This window comes from Bos indicus x Bos taurus, chromosome 12 (assembly GCF_003369695.1).
Source record: "Bos indicus x Bos taurus breed Angus x Brahman F1 hybrid chromosome 12, Bos_hybrid_MaternalHap_v2.0, whole genome shotgun sequence".
NCBI lineage: Eukaryota > Metazoa > Chordata > Mammalia > Artiodactyla > Bovidae > Bos > Bos indicus x Bos taurus.
In genome coordinates, this window is record NC_040087.1 from 12999528 (window position 1) to 13018501 (window position 18974).

General features: G+C 39.6%; 1 protein-coding gene across 1 annotated transcript in view; it reads left to right on the forward strand.

Moving 5' to 3' along the window:
* DNAJC15 (DnaJ heat shock protein family (Hsp40) member C15) overlaps window positions 1-18974 on the forward strand; it is an 84077-nt gene that overhangs the window by 41646 nt on the left and 23457 nt on the right. The window contains exons 4-5 of the mRNA XM_027557159.1: window positions 3344-3420; window positions 15372-15442. Coding sequence (XP_027412960.1) covers window positions 3344-3420; window positions 15372-15442 — 148 coding nt within the window. The remainder of the gene's footprint in view (window positions 1-3343; window positions 3421-15371; window positions 15443-18974) is intronic.

The following is an 18974-nucleotide window of genomic DNA, read 5'->3' on the forward strand; positions in this document are numbered from 1 at the left end:
AAAAACAAAGTAAAAAGTTTGTTTGGATGTAATAGCCGCTTTAGTGAACTTTGTGAATATAGTGGAAATGGCAGTTCATGAAATATCATCAATTTATGTTTATTGTATGCTGAACACTTCAAAATTTGGAACTCCCAAAGGTAGATACTCATAGAAATATTAGGGAGTAAGGTATGCATCTAGTAGAAATTTTAGCTGCTTGAGGGAAACCTTAAAGCCAGCTGTTCTTCCTCTGTTAGAGCCCTGCTCCTGTATGTATATTCCCTATGCAGCTCTTATTCTTTTATATATTCCTGTGTGTGTGTGTGTGTGTGTGTGTGTGCTTGTGTATATATACATAATTTGTCCATGTTAATATGTGTACTTAAATGATTTGATTCCCTTCCAGTTTGGAGGAGGAGATTGTTTTTTGTTTTCTTACTAGATTGTTAATTACTTGGAGTTTGGAGTGGTACCTTATATTCCTCACAGCACTGGTACACAGACAGAGGAACAACTGTGTGGTGAAGGACAGAATTTCACTTGCCTCATTTGAAAAGTTCCTGGCACATATTAGGTGCTAAAGCATTTGTTGAAGGATTGTCAGGGGATTATTACCAATGGAAATTTATGACAAGCTGGTCAAAAAGAACAAGTTATATAAATGACCAGATCTGGCTCCCTGGGACTCTTTTTACACTCTAGTAATTTCCTTGGTTTCCTTTATTTAGTCCTTTAAAAAAAAAAAAATTGTATAAGTAACCATGTTCATTGTTGAAAATTTAGAAAGTATAAATGAACATGAAAAAAATAATATTCATAATTCCACCACCCCAAAATAACACTGAGGGGGTATATACTTTCAGATTTTGTTTTATGCAAGCATGTACTTATTTATCATTCCTTAGGAAAGAGTTCACATTTTAGAAACATGTGCACATTCAGTCATGTATGTATGTTTTTCCTTGGTAAAGTTGAGTTCACGCATACAGTTTTCTCTGAGAGCTCCTGAAAACAGTTGTGTCTCTCTGCTGTCTCCCATTCCTTTCTTCCTGTTCTCTCCTAAACTCACTCTAATCAAACCTTCATGCCCAGTCCCTTCACTTAGCCTTAGGTTTCAGATCAGATCAGATCAGCCGCTCAGTCGTGTCCGACTCTTTGCAACCCCATGAATCGCAGCACGCCAGGCCTCCCTGTCCATCACCAACTCCCGGAGTTCACCCAGACCCACGTCCATCGAGTCAGTGATGCCATCCAGCAAAGGTTAAATCCAGAGGTCTAGCCTCAGCTCTGCTCCTATTTGGCCTGTCAGAAGCCCTGGAAACTGTTTCCACTTGGTCACTTTGGGCGCCTGCTTCTCCTCCCCCGCACTGCCGGGCCTACCCAGTGTCTGTTACTGACCCCCTCCGTTTCTCTGCTGCTGAATGTTGCAGTCTCTGGGGCTCAGTCTTCCTACTTCTTAGCTACACTCCGGCTCCAGGTGATCTCGTTTAGTCTCATGGCTTTAAATACCGCCTGTGTACTCATAATTCCCCAATGTTATCCCCAGGTCAGACATTTCCTCCACTTAACATACATAGTAGACATCTGAAACTTAATATAACCAAAACCAATCTCCTGATATCCATTACCCACAAAAAACAAATAACCATTCCTCCTCTAAGTCAATAATTGGCAGTTTAGGCCAGAAACCTTGCAGTCATTTGCAGTTGAAGTTCTCTGGAAAGCAGAATGAGACACAGATTAGCAAGCTGTTAGTTTATTAGAGAATGCTCTGAGGATCAACAGCTCCAGAAGGCAAGAAAGGGAAGAAGGATGGAGGGATAATTTAGACTGCAGTGCAGTCTTAGCAAGGGTTGAGGCAGCCGGTGGGGGGCACAGGGTGGGGGCTCTGACTCTCAGGTGACTCATCGTGGTTGTCCCAGGTTGTGGCAAGGGGCCATGAAACTAAATGACATCACCTGGGAAGTAAATATAGAAAAGGAGCTCACAGACTGAGCCCTGGAGAACTCCAGTGTTTGTACCATGAGGTCAGCCGGTCGTCAGCTAGAGGCTGCCCTGGGAAGGGGGCGTGGCATTCTTCAGCCGAGGCCCTTGCTGGAGTTTGAGAGCAGAGTGCTGTCTGCCAGAAGCAGCCCTGGGGTCTGAGGAGCAAGTGCCTTACTGCTGAAGGGGGCCCTGTGCTGAACACGGCAGTGTTTACCACGTCATCTCTCCCTGCTTTTTCTCATATTCCACATTCAATCCAAGCAAAGGTCATTTCTGCTCTCCATATCCACCCCAAATCTGACGGCTCTGGCTTCTTCCTCTTCTACCAGTTTGCTCCAAACCACCCCTGTCTCTTGCCTAGATTATGGTTGTGCCCTCTTACTGGTCTCCTGGCTCTACTCTGTACCTGTCTCCGCACAGCAGAGTAATCCTTTGAATTAATCTCATGTATGCATCTATTTTTGGCTGTGCGGGGCTTCCTTGCTGCCTGGGCTTCTCTGTAGATGCAGCACATGGGGACTGCTCTCTGGTTGCTGTGTGGGCTTCTCGTGTTGGGGAGCATGGGCTCTAGTGTGCACAGGCTTCACTAGTGGTGGCCGTGTGCTCAGTAGTTGTGGCTCCCGGGCCCTAGAGCACAGCCTCAGTAGTTGTGGCCTGTGGACTTGGTTGCTCCATGGCCTGTGGGATCTTCCCAGATCAGAGACAAAGCCCTGTCTCCTGCACTGGCAGGCGGATTCTTACTCACTGAGTCTCCAGGGAAGCCCTGGAGTCGTCCAAGTCAAATCTGGGTGCCCAGTGCTCTGGCCGTCCTGCCCCTGAGAGTAAAGCCCCCGTCGTTCCCGACCTCCAGGGCCCTCCCCGTGGCCTCAGCCCCTCCCCTGCCACTCCTCTCCTCCCTGCTCGGGCCTCTCCAGCCACACTGACCCTACAATCCAAGAGGGAGTCTTCTGCTCCCTCTTGGCCTTCCTGTCTGCTCTCCTGATGTCTTTTCTATTTTGTCAGTTTCTCCTCCTCTTTCTCAGTCAGCCAGTGTTGTAGGTTAAAAAGATGTCTGTCATCTCAGCAGTAACTTGGTCAAGGTTATCCATTGAGAAAGTCCCTGTAGAGCTTAGAAAAAATTGAAGCCTTTTGTTTCTACCAGTCTCTTTTATTCCTTCAGTGTAGGAACATTGACATATTGGAAAGTGGAAACCATTGCTGACGTGCTTTGAGTGATGCCCAGGTTCCTTGTCCAGTGCTCTCCTGCCCTACCCCCCACAATTCCAGGTTGACTTCTGGAAAATCTGTCACTCCCACTGCAGCTGTGTGGTGGGGTCGAGGTCATGCCCCTTCATACGTGGAACTAATCATTTCTCGCTATTTGTTCCCTGTTCAGAGCTTTTCATCCTACTATAAAGGAGGATTTGAACAGAAAATGAGTAGGCGAGAAGCAAGTCTCATTTTGGGTGTAAGGTAGGTGTCCTGCGTAAGTGTTATTTTGTTCTGTGGCTGAGTTTGTCGTGAAAAAGGAGAAAATGTGACAGTAAAATTATCCTTATATTTTAAATTATGAATAGGAGGCAGAGGAGAAAATAGGAAAGTTTTACATCTCAAACCTTGAGTCTAAGAGATTATCCTACTACTGATAAAAAAAAAATCAGGCATAGTTGTGATGTGCCTTTATTCCTTTACAAGGAGCTGTTGTATTTGAACACTAAAATTTTAAAGCAATTATCAAAATCCCTTATTGTGACATTAAATTCTTTCTGAATTCAGTTTTCTATTTGATTTGTATCGTATTTTCAATTATAACATGGAATCTCTTTTGCAATTCTTCTCTAGTTCCACAATTTGACACCTAGCATGTTTTATTATTTCTGTCCTTTATCGAGCCCATCTTTGCATGAAATGTTCCTTTGGTGTCTCTAATTTTCTTGAAGAGATCTCTAGTCTTTCCCATTCTGTTGGCAGAAGATATTAAGAAGAGGTGGCAAGAATACACAGAAGAACTGTACAAAAAAGATCTTCACGACCCAGATAATCACAATGGTGTGATCACTCACCTAGAGGCAGACGCTCTGGAATGTGAAGTCAAGTGGGCCTTAGAAAGCATCACTACGAACAAAGCTAGTGGAGGTGATGGAATTCGAGTTGAGCTATTTCAAATCCTGAAAGATGATGCTGTGAAAGTGCTGCACTCAATATGCCAGCAAATTGCTCCCACTGCTGGAAAACTCAGCAGTGGCCACAGGACTGGAAAAGGTCAGTGTTCATTCCAATCCCAAAGAAAGGCAATGCCAAGGAATGTTCAAACTACCACACAATTGCACTCATCTCACATGCTAGTAAAGTAATGCTCAAAATTCTCCAAGCCAGGCTTCAGCAATACATGAACCGTGAACTTCCAGATGTTCAAGCTGGTTTTAGAACAGGCAGAGGAACCAGAGACCAAATTGCCAACATCCACTGCATCGTAGAAAAAGCAAGAGAGTTCCAGAAAAACATCTATTTCTGCTTTATTGACTATGCCAAAGCCTTTGACTGTGTAGATCACAAGAAACTGTGGAAAATTCTGAAAGAGATGGGAATACCACTTGACCTGCCTCTTGAGAAATCTGTATGCAGGTCAGGAAGCAACAGTTAGAACTGGACATGGAACAACAGACTGGTTCCAAATAGGAAAAGGAGTATGTCAAGGCTGTATATTGTCACCCTGCTTATTTAACTTATATGCAGAGTACATCATGAGAAACACTGGGCTGGAAGAAGCACAAGCTGGAATCAAGATTTCTGGGAGAAATATCAATAACCTCAGATATGCAGATGACACCACCCTTATGGCAGAAAGTGAAGAGGAACTAAAAGCCTCTTGATGAAAGTGAAAGTGGAGAATGAAAAAGTTGGCTTAAAGCTCAACATTCAGAAAACGAAGATCATGGCATCTGGTCCCATCACTTTATGGGAAATAGATGGGGAAACAGTGGAAACAGTGTCAGACTTTATTTTTGGGGGGCTCAAAAATCACTGCAGATTGTGACTGCAGCCATGAAATTAAAAGACGCTTACTCCTTGGAAGGAAAGTTATGACCAACCGAGATAGCGTATTCAAAAGCAGAGACATTACTTTGCAAACAAAGGTCCGTCTAGTCAAGGCTCTGGTTTTTCCAGTAGTCATGTATGGATGTGAGAGTTGGACTGTGAAGAAAGCTGAGCACCGAAGAATTGATGCTTTTGAACTGTGGTGTTGGAGAAGACTTTTGAGAGTCCCTTGGACTGCAAGGAGATCCAACCAATCCATCCTAAAGGAGATCAGTCCTGGGTGTTTGTTGGAAGGACTGATGCTAAAGCTGAAACTCCAATACTTCAGCCACCTCATGCGAAGAGTTGACTCATTGGAAAAAGACCCTGATACTGGGAGGGATTGGGGGCAGGAGGAGAAGGGGACGACAGAGGATGAGATGGCTGGATGGCATCACCAACTCAATGCACATGAGTTTGGGTGAACTCTGGGAGTTGGTGATGGACAGGGAGGCCTGGCGTGCTGTGATTCATGGGGTCGCAAAGAGTTGGACACGACTGAGCGACTGAACTGAACTGATGTTTTATTATACTTATTTCACCTTAGTAGCCATTTATTGTCTGACTTTGGACAGTGTAGGAGATAGTTAATAATCCTTTGTGATTACTGTATGATATCATTTAACACTGAGAGTTAAGAATACATCCCCTAGCATAGATTTACCAGTATCTATATTTGTTTATGTTCCCTAGAGCTCACTCAAAATTTTATTTGGGTTGGTTATAGTATGTTACCTATGACAAATCTTACGGTGACTTAGTCAACATAATTAGGCAGAATAGATCATGAAGTCTTATATTGACAGAATTTTTAAATCTCTTTAGGTTAGCATATGTTTAAAGCCAAAACATTTTGTTATTTCTTATGACTAATCAAAACAAACAAACAAACAACACAAAAGGTGGGTAGGGGAGAAACAGGTCAGTTTGGCTTGGGGCTTCATTTAAATATAAGAAGAGATGAGCTTTCTCACCAAGGATACAAAAAAAAGGAATGATTTTAAGCAGGGGAACCACACTGTTAAATTAGCTATGTTGTTAACTATTCTTTGGTTTAATATTATTCTGAATGCCTCTGTTATTTTTCTGAGGTCCCCATATCATCTCATTCTGGATATGTGTACACAAAGTACATTACTAATCCAAACAAAAGTTTTTGAGGATATCATTTAATATCATCCAAGGTACTCCTCCTGTTTTTCAGGTAGATAATTTGGAGTTGACTTAAAATACATGGTTATTAAGTTTTATTCCAGTGAGCAGGAAGGTGTACAGAATTTCACAAGGAAAATTGAGTGACTCACAGCACAGACTCTGATAACAGTGAACCTGGGCACAAGTATCAGTGTTACCACTTGTTAGCTGCGTGGCCTCAGTCTCTTCATTAGTTTCTACTGCATAGGACTGCTGCAAAAACTAACACAGAGGAAGTTTTTTTAGCATAAACGTAGCAGTTAGTAACTACTCAGTAGATACCAGCTGGAGGCACTGATTTTTAGCTTTTATGCACTTCTCCTTCATTTTTGATTTGCAGTTAATACTACTTTGCCTTGTTGGAATAATGTAAAATGCCCTGAGTGGTACCTTTTTTATCAAAGAAAGAAAGTGGAGTCGCTCAGTCATGTCCAACTCTTTGCGACCCCATGGCCTGCAGCCTACCAGGGTCCTCTGTCCATGGGATTTTCTAGGCAATAGTACTGGAATGGGGTACCATTTCCTTCTCCAGGGGATCTTCCCAACCCAAGGATCGAACCCCCGTCTCCCACATTGTAGACAGATGCCTTACTGTCTGAGCCACCAGGGAAGTCCTTTTTTTTTAAGAGCTTACCAAAGAACAGGTGCTGAATAAAGGTTGGTCCCCTCTCTTCCTGTCTCTCTCCTGAGTGCAAAGTCTAAATATTTGCCTTTAACACATTAAATAGAAAGGTAAAATTTATTTCCTCTAGCCCTTTCTTTCAGAGAAGGCAATGGCACCCCACTCCAGTACTCTTGCCTGGAAAATCCCATGGATGGAGGAGCCTGGTAGGCTGCAGTCCATGGGGTCACTAAGAGTCGGGCACGACTGAGCGACTTCACTTTCAGTTTTCACGTTCATGCATTGGAGAAGGAAATGGCAACCCACTCCAGTGTTCTTGCCTGGAGAATCCCAGGGACAGAGGAGCCTAGTGGGCAGCCGTCTATGGGGTCACACAGAGTCGGACATGACTGAAGCGACTTAGCAGAAGCAGCAGCAGCAGCAGCCCTTTCTTTCAGTCAGGCAGTGTTGTTCTGAGGAGATTCTTTTAAGATGTGAATACATTGCTGTGGTTCCATTTTCCTTGGTCTTGGAATCCAAATGATTTAGACTGTATGACAAGTAGGTAAAGACAAAATGGAGCTGACTCTGATAATACCCTGTTCAAAAACAAAGAAATTCTCTTTGTTACTAGATGATTCTATGTTTTCTTACCATACTGAATAAAGCCTAAAATATTCTACTGAGTTGCTTGGGAAAACTTAACTATACCTGCTATTTTCTGAAAGTACACATACATTTGTGATATTCAGACTTTATAAAAACTTCTGTGGAACTCTCTTTAAATGTTATTTAATAGACTAGTAGTAGAAAAAGGTGAAATCAAAGCTGCTCTATTTGCTGCAGGATCAGGGAACACTGCTCTGTTCTAGGCACCCTAATCCCCTACTCTCAGTCAAATACGTTCCAGGGAGCAGTTTGAAATCCCTGATCTGGGCAAAATTGTATTTCAAGTTCCATTTTCAGTTCATAGTGAAATTATCTGTGCTGGAGATATATCAGAGCTACATTTAATTTTTAATGCTTTGTTTAAGAACTGAGATTCCCTCACTTAGGTAGGTGCTTTGTTTCTAGGAATGCGTCTGTTTCTTCCAGGGTTTGAGTTTCTTATTGTATAGTACACCTCTTATCCTCTTAGCTTTGTATTTCTGTTGTATCAGTTGTAATCTCTCCATTTTCATTTCTGATGTTACCTGAATTCTGTTTCCCTGGTGAGTGTAGCTTCTGGTTTGTCTGTTTTCTTTACATTCTCCAAAAAAAAAAAAAAGCTCTTGGTTTCATTGATTTTTTTTTTTTTCTTTTTTTTGGTCTTTTAGTCTCTATTTCATTTATTTTCACTGTGATTTTTATTTTCCTTCTACTAATTTTAGGCTTAGTTTGTTCTTCTTATACTTCCCTAAGGTGTAAAGTTAGGTTGTTTGAGTTCTTTTCTTTCCCCTTAATGTAGGATTTTAATACTATAAACTTTCCTCTTAGAACTGCTTTGGCTGCATCCCAGAAATTTTAGTAGGTTGTTTCTTTGTCTCAAGATATATTTTTATTTTTCTTTTGGCTTCCCCTTTAACTTAAGACTTACGTATTTTCTTTATAGAAGAATACTTTATATGCTTGTGTAGCAATTGATAGTGTATTTTTAACATGTCTGATGGTCTGTTATTTAACCCCAGGAGATTAGAAGCAGCAAGTAACTGGCAAGTAACAGCTTCAGACTAGAATCCTGCCAGAGTGGAGGATTGGCAACTGATAGCAAGGAATGTGGTGTTCAAAGCAGAATTTAAACATTTTATGACCAATTAGTAGAAGGGCAAGCAAACCTCCGCAGACCTTGGGAATTTCTTTCCACTTAACTGATATTCATGGTAGTTTTTTGAGTCATTAGAGAAATGCTAGATTAGATTATTTATACTTCACTTTTTTAATGTACATTTTTACTTATGAGAAAATTATAACTCAGGGAGTTAAGTAAGCAAGACACAGTTTTATAGGCAGTGAGCAATGGATTTAAACCAGTGTGTGAATGTCTCTAATAGTACCTGCTACTGGTCCCTGTTGTGTGGTTCCTCCATACAGACTGTTCTGAGTTTCATAGCAACCACCATGTGCTTTGAGTTAGCCACTGTTATTTCCGTGGGAGGCCCAGAAAAAGATCTTAATAAGCTAGTGTAAATGTTAAGGAGAAACACCAGGATTTTGTTACTGTTAGTGTAAATTTTTTTCCTTGACTGGAAGACGTACTAGAAAGAAGGATTTCCACTACTTGAATAAATTAGGTTTTACACGGATAATTTTAGGCTTATTTAACTTTCTCCTTCAAGTTTTGTTTAGAGTTTAGGCTCTCACAGCCAAGCTTTTCCCTTAGATTTCTCACAAAACTAAATAAATTAATGAGCTATGAAGAGTTTTGAGATGTTCTGTTGAAAGATAATAATAGTAAAAACTATTATGTAACATTTGCTACAAACACCAGACCTTGTTGTAGCACTTTGTTGGCATTAACTAATTTAATCCCTTGTAATTACTTTATGAGGACTATGTTGTGGCTCTGTTTTACAATGAAGAAACTGAAGCACAGAGAAGGTAAAAAATTTGGCCAAGGGCACCCCATCCTTCTTGGAGTAGGAAAAGGCAACCTACTCCAGTATTCTTGCCCTGAAAATCCCATGGACAGAGGAGCCTGGCAGGCTACAGTCCATGGGGTCGCAAAGAGTCAGGCCTGACTGAGTGTGTGAGCACACACACCCCATCCTTCATGGCAGTGCTGTGATTAAAATCCTGCTGTCTGGTAGCTCTAGAGTTCAGATACCTATTTGTTACATCATATGTACTGCCTTCCCCCCAAAGAGCTTGAAGCACAAGTTTTCACACTCAAAGTAATCGTCTATAGACTATGATTTCCCTGTCCTAGTTCTTTTTTTTTTTTCTAATTTTATTTTATTTTTAAACTTTACATAATTGTATTAGTTTTGCCAAATATCAAAATGAATCCGCCATAGGTATACATGTGTTCCCCATCCTGAACCCTCCTCCCTCCTCCCTCCCCACACCATCCCTCTGGGTCGTCCCAGTGCACTAGCCCCAAGCATCCAGTATCGTGCATCAAACCTGGACTGGCAACTCGTTTCTTACATGATATTTTACATGTTTCAATGTCATTCTCCCAAATCTTCCCACCCTCTCCCTCTCCCACAGAGTCCATAAGACTGTTCTATACATCAGTGTCTCTTTTGCTGTCTCGTACACCGGGTTATTGTTACCATCTTTCTAAATTCCATATATATGCGTTAGTATACTGTATTTATGTTTTTCCTTCTGGCTTACTTCACTCTGTATAATAGGCTCCAGTTTCATCCACCTCATTAGACCTGATTCAAATGTATTCTTTTTAATGGCTGAGTAATACTCCATTGTGTATATGTACCACCACTTTCTTATCCATTCATCTGCTGATGGACATCTAGGTTGCTTCCATGTCCTGGCTATTATAAACAGTGCTGCGATGAACATTGGGGTACACGTGTCTCTTTCCCTTCTGGTTTCTTCAGTGTGTATGCCCAGCAGTGGGATTGCTGGATCATAAGGCAGTTCTATTTCCAGTTTTTTAAGGAATCTCCACACTGTTCTCCATAGTGGCTGTACTAGTTTGCATTCCCACCAACAGTGTAAGAGGGTTCCCTTTTCTCCACACCCTCTCCAGCATTTATTATTTGTAGACTTTTGGATTGCAGCCATTCTGACTGGTGTGAAATGGTACCTCATAGTGGTTTTGATTTGCATTTCTCTGATAATGAGTGATATTGAGCATCTTTTCATGTGTTTGTTAGCCATCTGTATGTCTTCTTTGGAGAAATGTCTATTTAGTTCTTTGGCCCATTTTTTGATTGGGTCGTTTATTTTTCTGGAGTTGAGCTGTAGGAGTTGCTTGTATATTTTTGAGATTAGTTGTTTGTCAGTTGCTTCATTTTCTATTATTTTCTCCCATTCTGAAGGCTGTCTTTTCACCTTGCTAATAGTTTCCTTTGATGTGCAGAAGCTTTTAAGGTTAATTAGGTCCCATTGTTTATTTTTTATTTTATTTCCAATATTCTGGGAGGTGGGTCATAGAGGATCCTGCTGTGATGTATGTCGGAGAGTGTTTTGCCTATGTTCTCCTCTAGGAGTTTTATAGTTTCTGGTCTTACGTTTAGATCTTTAATCCATTTTGAGTTTATTTTTGTGTATGGTGTTAGAAAGTGCTCTAGTTTCATTCTTTTACAAGTGGTTGACGAGATTTCCCAGCACCACTTGTTAAAGAGATTGTCTTTAATCCATTGTATATTCTTGCCTCCTTTGTCAAAGATAAGGTGTCCATATGTGTGTGGATTTATCTCTGGGCTTTCTATTTTATTCCATTGATCTATATTTCTGTCTTTGTGCCAGTACCATACTGTCTTGATAACTGTGGCTTTGTAGTAGAGCCTGAAGTCAGGTAGGTTGATTCCTCCAGTTCCATTCTTCTTTCTCAAGATCGCTTTGGCTATTCGAGGTTTTTTGTATTTCCATACAAATTGTGAAATTATTTGTTCTAGCTCTGTGAAGAATACTGTTGGTAGCTTGATAGGGATTGCGTTGAATCTATAAATTGCTTTGGGTAGTATACTCATTTTCACTATATTGATTCTTCCAATCCATGAACATGGTATATTTCTCCATCTATTAGTGTCCTCTTTGATTTCTTTCACCAGTGTTTTATAGTTTTCTATATATAGGTCTTTAGTTTCTTTAGGTAGATATATTCCTAAGTATTTTATTCTTTCCATTGCAATGGTGAATGGAATTGTTTCCTTAATTTCTCTTTCTGTTTTCCCATTATTAGTGTATAGGAATGCAAGGGATTTCTGTGTGTTGATTTTATATCCTGCAACTTTACTATAGTCATTGATTATTTCTAGTAATTTTCTGGTGGAATCTTTAGGGTTTTCTATGTAGAGGATCATGTCATCTGCAAATAGTGAGAGTTTTACTTCTTCTTTTCCAATTTGGATTCCTTTTATTTCTTTTTCTGCTCTGATTGCTGTGGCCAAAACTTCCAAAACTATGTTGAATAGTAATGGTGAAAGTGGGCACTCTTGTCTTGTTCCTGACTTTAGAGGAAATGCTTTCAATTTTTCACCATTGAGGATAATGTTTGCTGTGGGTTTGTCATATATAGCTTTTATTATGTTGAGGTATGTTCCTTCTATTCCTGCTTTCTGGAGAGTTTTTATCATAAATGGATGTTGAATTTTGTCAAAGGCTTTCTCTGCATCTATTGAGATAATCATATGGTTTTTATTTTTCAATTTGTTAATGTGGTGTATTACATTGATTGATTTGCGGATATTGAAGAATCCTTGCATCCCTAGGATAAAGCCCACTTGATCATGGTGTATGATCTTTTTAATGTGTTGTTGGATTCTGATTGCTAGAATTTTGTTAAGGATTTTTGCATCTATGTTCATCAGTGATATTGGCCTGTAGTTTTCTTTTTTTGTGGGATCTTTGTCAGGTTTTGGTATTAGGGTGATGGTGGCCTCATAGAATGAGTTTGGAAGTTTACCTTCCTCTGCAATTTTTTGGAAGAGTTTGAGCAGGATAGGTGTTAGCTCTTCTCTAAATTTTTGGTAGAATTCGGCTGTGAAGCCGTCTGGACCGGGGCTTTTGTTTGCTGGAAGATTTTTGATTACAGTTTCAATTTCCGTGCTTGTGATGGGTCTGTTAAGATTTTCTATTTCTTCCTGGTCCAGTTTTGGAAAGTTGTACTTTTCTAAGAATTTGTCCATTTCTTCCACGTTGTCCATTTTATTGGCATATAATTGTTGATAGTAGTCTCTTATAATCCTTTGTATTTCTGTGTTGTCTGTTGTGATCTCTCCATTTTCGTTTCTAATTTTGTTGATTTGATTTTTCTCCCTTTGTTTCTTGATGAGTCTGGCTAATGGTTTGTCAATTTTATTTATCCTTTCAAAGAACCAGCTTTTGGTTTTGTTGATTTTTGCTATGGTCTCTTTTGTTTCTTTTGCATTTATTTCTGCTCTAATTTTTAAGATTTCTTTCCTTCTACTAACCCTGGGGTTCTTCATTTCTTCCTTTTCTAGTTGCTTTAGGTGTAGAGTTAGGTTATTTATTTGACTTTTTTCTTGTTTCTTGAGGTGTGCCTGTATTGCTATGAACTTTCCCCTTAGGACTGCTTTTACCGTGTCCCACAGGTTTTAGATTGTTGTGTTTTCATTTTCATTCGTTTCTATGCAAATTTTGATTTCTTTTTTGATTTCTTCTGTGATTTGTTGGTTATTCAGCAGCGTGTTGTTCAGCCTCCATATGTTGGAATTTTTAATAGTTTTTCTCCTGTAATTGAGATCTAATCTTACTGCATTGTGGTCAGAAAAAATGCTTGGAATGATTTCTATTTTTTTGAATTTACCAAGGCTAGCTTTACGGCCCAGGATGTGATCTATCCTGGAGAAGGTTCCATGTGCGCTTGAGAAAAAGGTGAAATTCATTGTTTTGGGATGAAATGTCCTATAGATATCAATTAGGTCTAACTGGTCTGTTGTATCGTTTAAAGTTTGTGTTTCCTTGTTAATTTTCTGTTTAGTTGATCTATCCATAGGTGTAAGTGGGGTATTAAAGTCTCCCACTATTATTGTGTTATTGTTAATTTCTCTTTTCATACTTGTTAGCATTTGTATTACGTACTGTGGTGCTCCCGTGTTGGGTGCATATATATTTATAATTGTTATATCCTCTTCTTGGATTGATCCTTTGATCATTATGTAGTGACCTTCTTTGTCTCTTTTCACAGCCTTTGTTTTAAAGTCTATTTTATCTGATATGAGTATTGCTACTCCTGCTTTCTTTTGGTCCCTATTTGCATGGAAAATCTTTTTCCAGCCCTTCACTTTCAGTCTGTATGTGTCCCCTGTTTTGAGGTGGGTCTCTTGTAGACAACATATGTAGGGGTCTTGTTTTTGTATCCATTCAGCCAGTCTTTGTCTTTTGGTTGGGGCATTCAACCCATTTACGTTTAAGGTAATTACTGATAAGTATGATCCCATTGCCATTTACTTTATTGTTTTGGGTTCGAGTTTATACACTGTTTTTGTGTTTCCTGTCTAGAGAATATCCTTTAGTATTTGTTGGAGAGCTGGTTTGGTTGTGCAGAATTCTCTCAGCTTTTGCTTGTCTGAAAAGCTTTTGATTTCTCTTTCATACTTGAATGAGATCCTTGCTGGGTACAATAATCTGGGCTGTAGGTTATTTTCTTTCATCATTTTAAGTATGTCTTGCCATTCCCTCCTGGCTTGAAGAGTTTCTATTGAAAGATCAGCTGTTATCCTTATGGGAATTCCCTTGTGTGTTATTTGTTGTTTTTCCCTTGCTGCTTTTAATATTTGTTCTTTGTGTTTGATCTTTGTTAATTTGATTAATATGTGTCTTGGGGTGTTTCTCCTTGGGTTTATCCTGTTTGGGACTCTCTGGGTTTCTTGGACTTGGGTGATTATTTCCTTCCCCATTTTAGGGAAGTTTTCCACTATTATCTCCTCAAGTATTTTCTCATGGTCTTTCTTTTTGTCTTCTTCTTCTGGAACCCCCATGATTCGAATGTTGTAGTGTTTAATATTGTCCTGGAGGTCTCTGAGATTGTCCTCATTTCTTTTAATTCGTTTTTCTTTTATCCTCTCTGATTCATTTATTTCTACCATTCTATCTTCTAATTCACTAATCCTATCTTCTGCCTCTGTTATTCTACTATTTGTTGCCTCCAGAGTGTTTTTAATTTCATTTATTGCATTATTCATTATATATTGACTCTTTTTTATTTCTTCTAGGTCCTTGTTAAACCTTTCTTGCATCTTCTCAATCCTTGTCTCCAGGCTATTTATCTGTGATTCCATTTTAGTTTCAAGATTTTGGATCAATTTCACTATCATTATTTGGAATTCTTTATCAGGTAGATTGCCTATCTCTTCCTCTTTTGTTTGGTTTGGTGGGCATTTATCCTGTTCCTTTATCTGCTGAGTATTCCTCAGACTCTTCATCTTGTTTAAATTGCTGAGTTTGGGAGTCCTTTCTGTATTCTGGCAGTTTGTGGAGTTCTCTTTATTGTGGCATTTCCTCACTGTGTGTGGGTTTGTACAGGTGGCTTGTCAAGGTTTCCTGGTTAGGGAAGCTTGTGTCGGTGTTCTGGTGGGTGGAGCTGTATTTCTTCTCTCAGTCTGGGGGAAGGTCCTGGAGCGACACCCTACTGTGTGCAGCAGCCAGTGGGCAGGACCTGGCCTTGGGCTTCGCTCCTCCTGTCCTAGTTCTTGTGGATGTGTTTTTTTAATTGAGACAAAGGACTGAAGAAAGGTACATGCAGCATTGAATCTGATTTATTTTGATGGTTGGTAGAATGAAGTGACAAGCTGTAATTTTATATTTATCCACAAGATGGTGAAATTCTCATTAGTTTTTAATTTCTTGAAACTCATATAAACTGTTAATTTATAATCTGTATTTGACGCTATTTGTTATAAGTACTTTCTTTTTACAGCCCATCTGCCAGCAAGGCCAAGATTAGAGCAGCTCACAGGAGGATCATGATTTTGAATCACCCAGATAAAGGTAGGTAAAATTGCTGTTTTTCATAATACGTGAATCAGAATATGCTCTGAATTTCTTTGTTTACTTAAACTCATTATAAATGATAATAGTTAAAATGGAAATTTATGTGTCACACGTGTTGTGATTTTTCTTATAAATAAATGAGCCTTTAGATTGGAGTTCAGTGACTCACAGAAATGATAGATTTATAGTTATCAACTTTTGAGAACTTAGTTCCTGATTTCTATATGTAACTTATCTAACCCCTGTTTGAGGCTCCTAGCATTTTGATGGAAATGAGAAAGGTGAGTTATGGACTCTTTGATTGTGTAAACTGATTTGGGCATAATGAATTGTATTTGTTTAACCTTACACATAAAAGCACAAGATTTAGAGAATATTCTCTAAATCTCTGCATGTATGTCACACATGATGCTGAGTTTCTTAATTTTATTTTGGAAGGCTCTAAGGCTGAGCCATTTGTTTTTCACTGGCCAGGTTTTTAATGTAAATTTATCTTACAGAAAGACAATTATTATAACTTTAACTACACTACAGCTGCTTGAGAGAGAAAGCCCATATGTTCATTACTGTTTCTGCTCTACAATAACAGATGGTAGAAAGTTACACTGTATTTTAGGAGTCAAAAGTGGGGGTGGCGGGTTGGGGGGGCAGAGAGTGCAGGGTTTCTTGTATCCTTACAGACTTTTAATTTACGAATTATTTTGAAAAATGTTAAAAGCAAATTTTGGGTTCCTCTCCATCCTAACTAACTCCAAAATAAGGCATTCTTTTTCAGCTTTCTCACTTAATTACTTACTATAAAAATTCTTTTCACTAAATATCATCTCCTTTGGTTTTTGCACTTGCTATTCTTTCATGTGAATAAACCAGAGACTAAACTTTGAAAAGAGGTTTTGCTTAAAATTTCTAAACAGCTTCAACGGTTACTCAAAGATCCATTCAACTAATTTACTTTGCATTGTGGGCTTTCAGAGTCATTGACTTAGAAACGAATGTGTTTTAAGGGCCTACTTGAAGCTTTCTGTCTCCTAAACATCTTCCATCCCTTCCAGGTCAAGTGTGTGGCCTTCTCTGATTGATTGCAGGGGGATCAAGCACTTATGTCTTTCAGATGATTGACAAGTTATTGATTGTGTCTACTGGCAAAGAATTAAGCTCTAAAATGTTTCCAAAAGAATATATATTTTTAGATACTTTCAGTTAAAAAAAAAGAATGTTTATGTTTGTTATGAGCCAGTAGTGGTTAAAGAATTATTTATTCTGAGATTGTATATTTAAGAGAAGTGGGGCTGTTGGTTCCCTGTAATGTGCTTACTAATATCCTCCAGTATGGTGGCATTGTGGGAGGGAATGGATGCAGAAGTGTTATTCCCCAATTTTTGCCTTCTAGCTAGCAGCATGGGCTTGAACATCCCTTAATCTCTCTAAATGTCAGTGTTATCATCTACAAAATGAATGGATTTTTCACATGCCTTTTTTGGGTATATGATGTAATGTTTTTATGCTGTTGCCACCAAGTTGCTTCAGTCGTGTCCGACTCTGTGCGACCCCATAGACGGCAGCCCACCAGGCTCCCCCGTCCCTGGGATTCTCCGGGCAAGAACACTGGAGTGGGTTGCCATTTCCTTCTCCAATGCATGAACGTGAAAAGTGAAAGTGAAGTTGTTCAGTCGTGTCCGACTCTTCATGACCCTATGGACTTCAGTCTACCAGGCTCCTCCGTCCATGGGATTTTCCAGGCAAGAGTACTGGAGTGGGCTGCCATTGCCTTCTCCTAATGTTTTTATATACCTGTTTAATTAATGAAGAACCCTATCTCTCTATTTGGATCACATTTTTAACTAAAGAAAGATGCTTTTAATCAACAGTTGTCAATAACAGATGTGTTGACAACTGGAGACATCTTGTCCATATAGCTGCTCATTCAGCCAACATTTTACAACATTTGGAGTTTCAGAGAGTTCTTAGACTTCTTCAAACCCATCCATATACTCATAGTTAAGAATTCCTGCTCTAGTAAAAGTATGATGATTTAAGGAATATTGCAACTACTTGAGGGAAAAGAATTCATGTATGTTGGAGCTGGGAGATAATCATAAATCTGAAAACTGTCCCTTCAAAGGGAAGGTTGTTTTGCTTCATTTTTAAAGGGAAGAAGATAATGGATTTTGTTGTTGTTTATTTTTACAATGGTTTACATATTCTGATTTCTAACTCTAGTAGTTTTTTTTTTTTTTTTCCCAAGGAATATTTATTTATTTATTAGTCTGCACAGAATTTTAGTTGTGGCATTTGGGATCTAATTCTCTGACCAGGGAAGTGTGAGAATGGGCAGGCTTTCCTGGTGGCTCAGACCATAAAGAATCTGCCTACAGTGCAGGAGACCCTGGTGTGATCTTTGTTTCTGGAAGATCCTCTGGAGGAGGGAATGGCTTCCCACTCCAGTATTCTTCCCTAGAGAATCACATGGACAGAGGACCCTGGTAGGCTACAGTCCATGGGGTCTCAAAGATTTGGACACAGCTGAGCAACTAAGCACCTGAGAATCTGCAACTCTCAGTTTGCCTCCTCTTCTTATAATTCTTCACCATATTTGCTTTGGCCAGCTCACCCTTGAGTGTTATATAGGTGGTTAAAAAACTTGACTTGTCTACCCAGTGCTTCTGAAATTCATGAATATTCTCCCCGCTACCACCCTACCCCAAATGACTTTTCTCTTGGTTTTGCCACCAGCTGGTAAAACAAAAGCTAGAACTTCAAATGTGTGATCTACGATAATTTGTTACATATTTCATTATCACCTTGGGCAGAGAAAGTGACACCAGAAAAATTAGGTGTGGAAATGACTGGAAGTAAGTTTTTTGTAACCAATTTTAAGTGAGCATTCAGATGTACTTTGGTAAAAAGTAAATTTTGCCTTTTCTTTGAGTGAAAAAATGTTAATGCAGTAAAAATGTCTCAGATCTTTGATCTGATGCCTTTAGAATACCTTTTAGTTAGATTATAGTTGTAAAAATTACTGGAGAAAAAGGCTAGTTGTTATGAAGTCAGTAGGAGTGGTGTTAGTCACTAAGTTGTGTCCAACTCTTTGTGACCCCATGGACTGTAGCCCACCAGGCTCTTCTGTCCGTGAAATTCTCCAGGCAGGAATACTGGAGTGGGTAGCCATACCCTCCTCCAGGGGATCTTCCTGACCCAGAGATCAAACCCGGGTCTCCTCCATTGCAGGCAGACTCTTTACCATTTGAGCCACCAAGGAAGCCCATATGAAGTCAGTGAAAGTGAAAGTCACATCCAACTCTTTGCGACCCCATGGACTGTAGCCTTCCAGGCTCCTCTGTCCATCGAATTCTGTAGGCAAGAATACTGGAGTTGGTAGCCATTCCATTCTCCAGGGGATCTTCCCAACCAGGGATTGAACCCAGGTCTTCCACATTGCAGGCAGATTCTTTACCGTCTTGAGCCATCAGGGAAGCCCAAGACAACTGGAGTAAGTAGCCTATCCCTTCTCTAGGGGATCTTCCTGAAC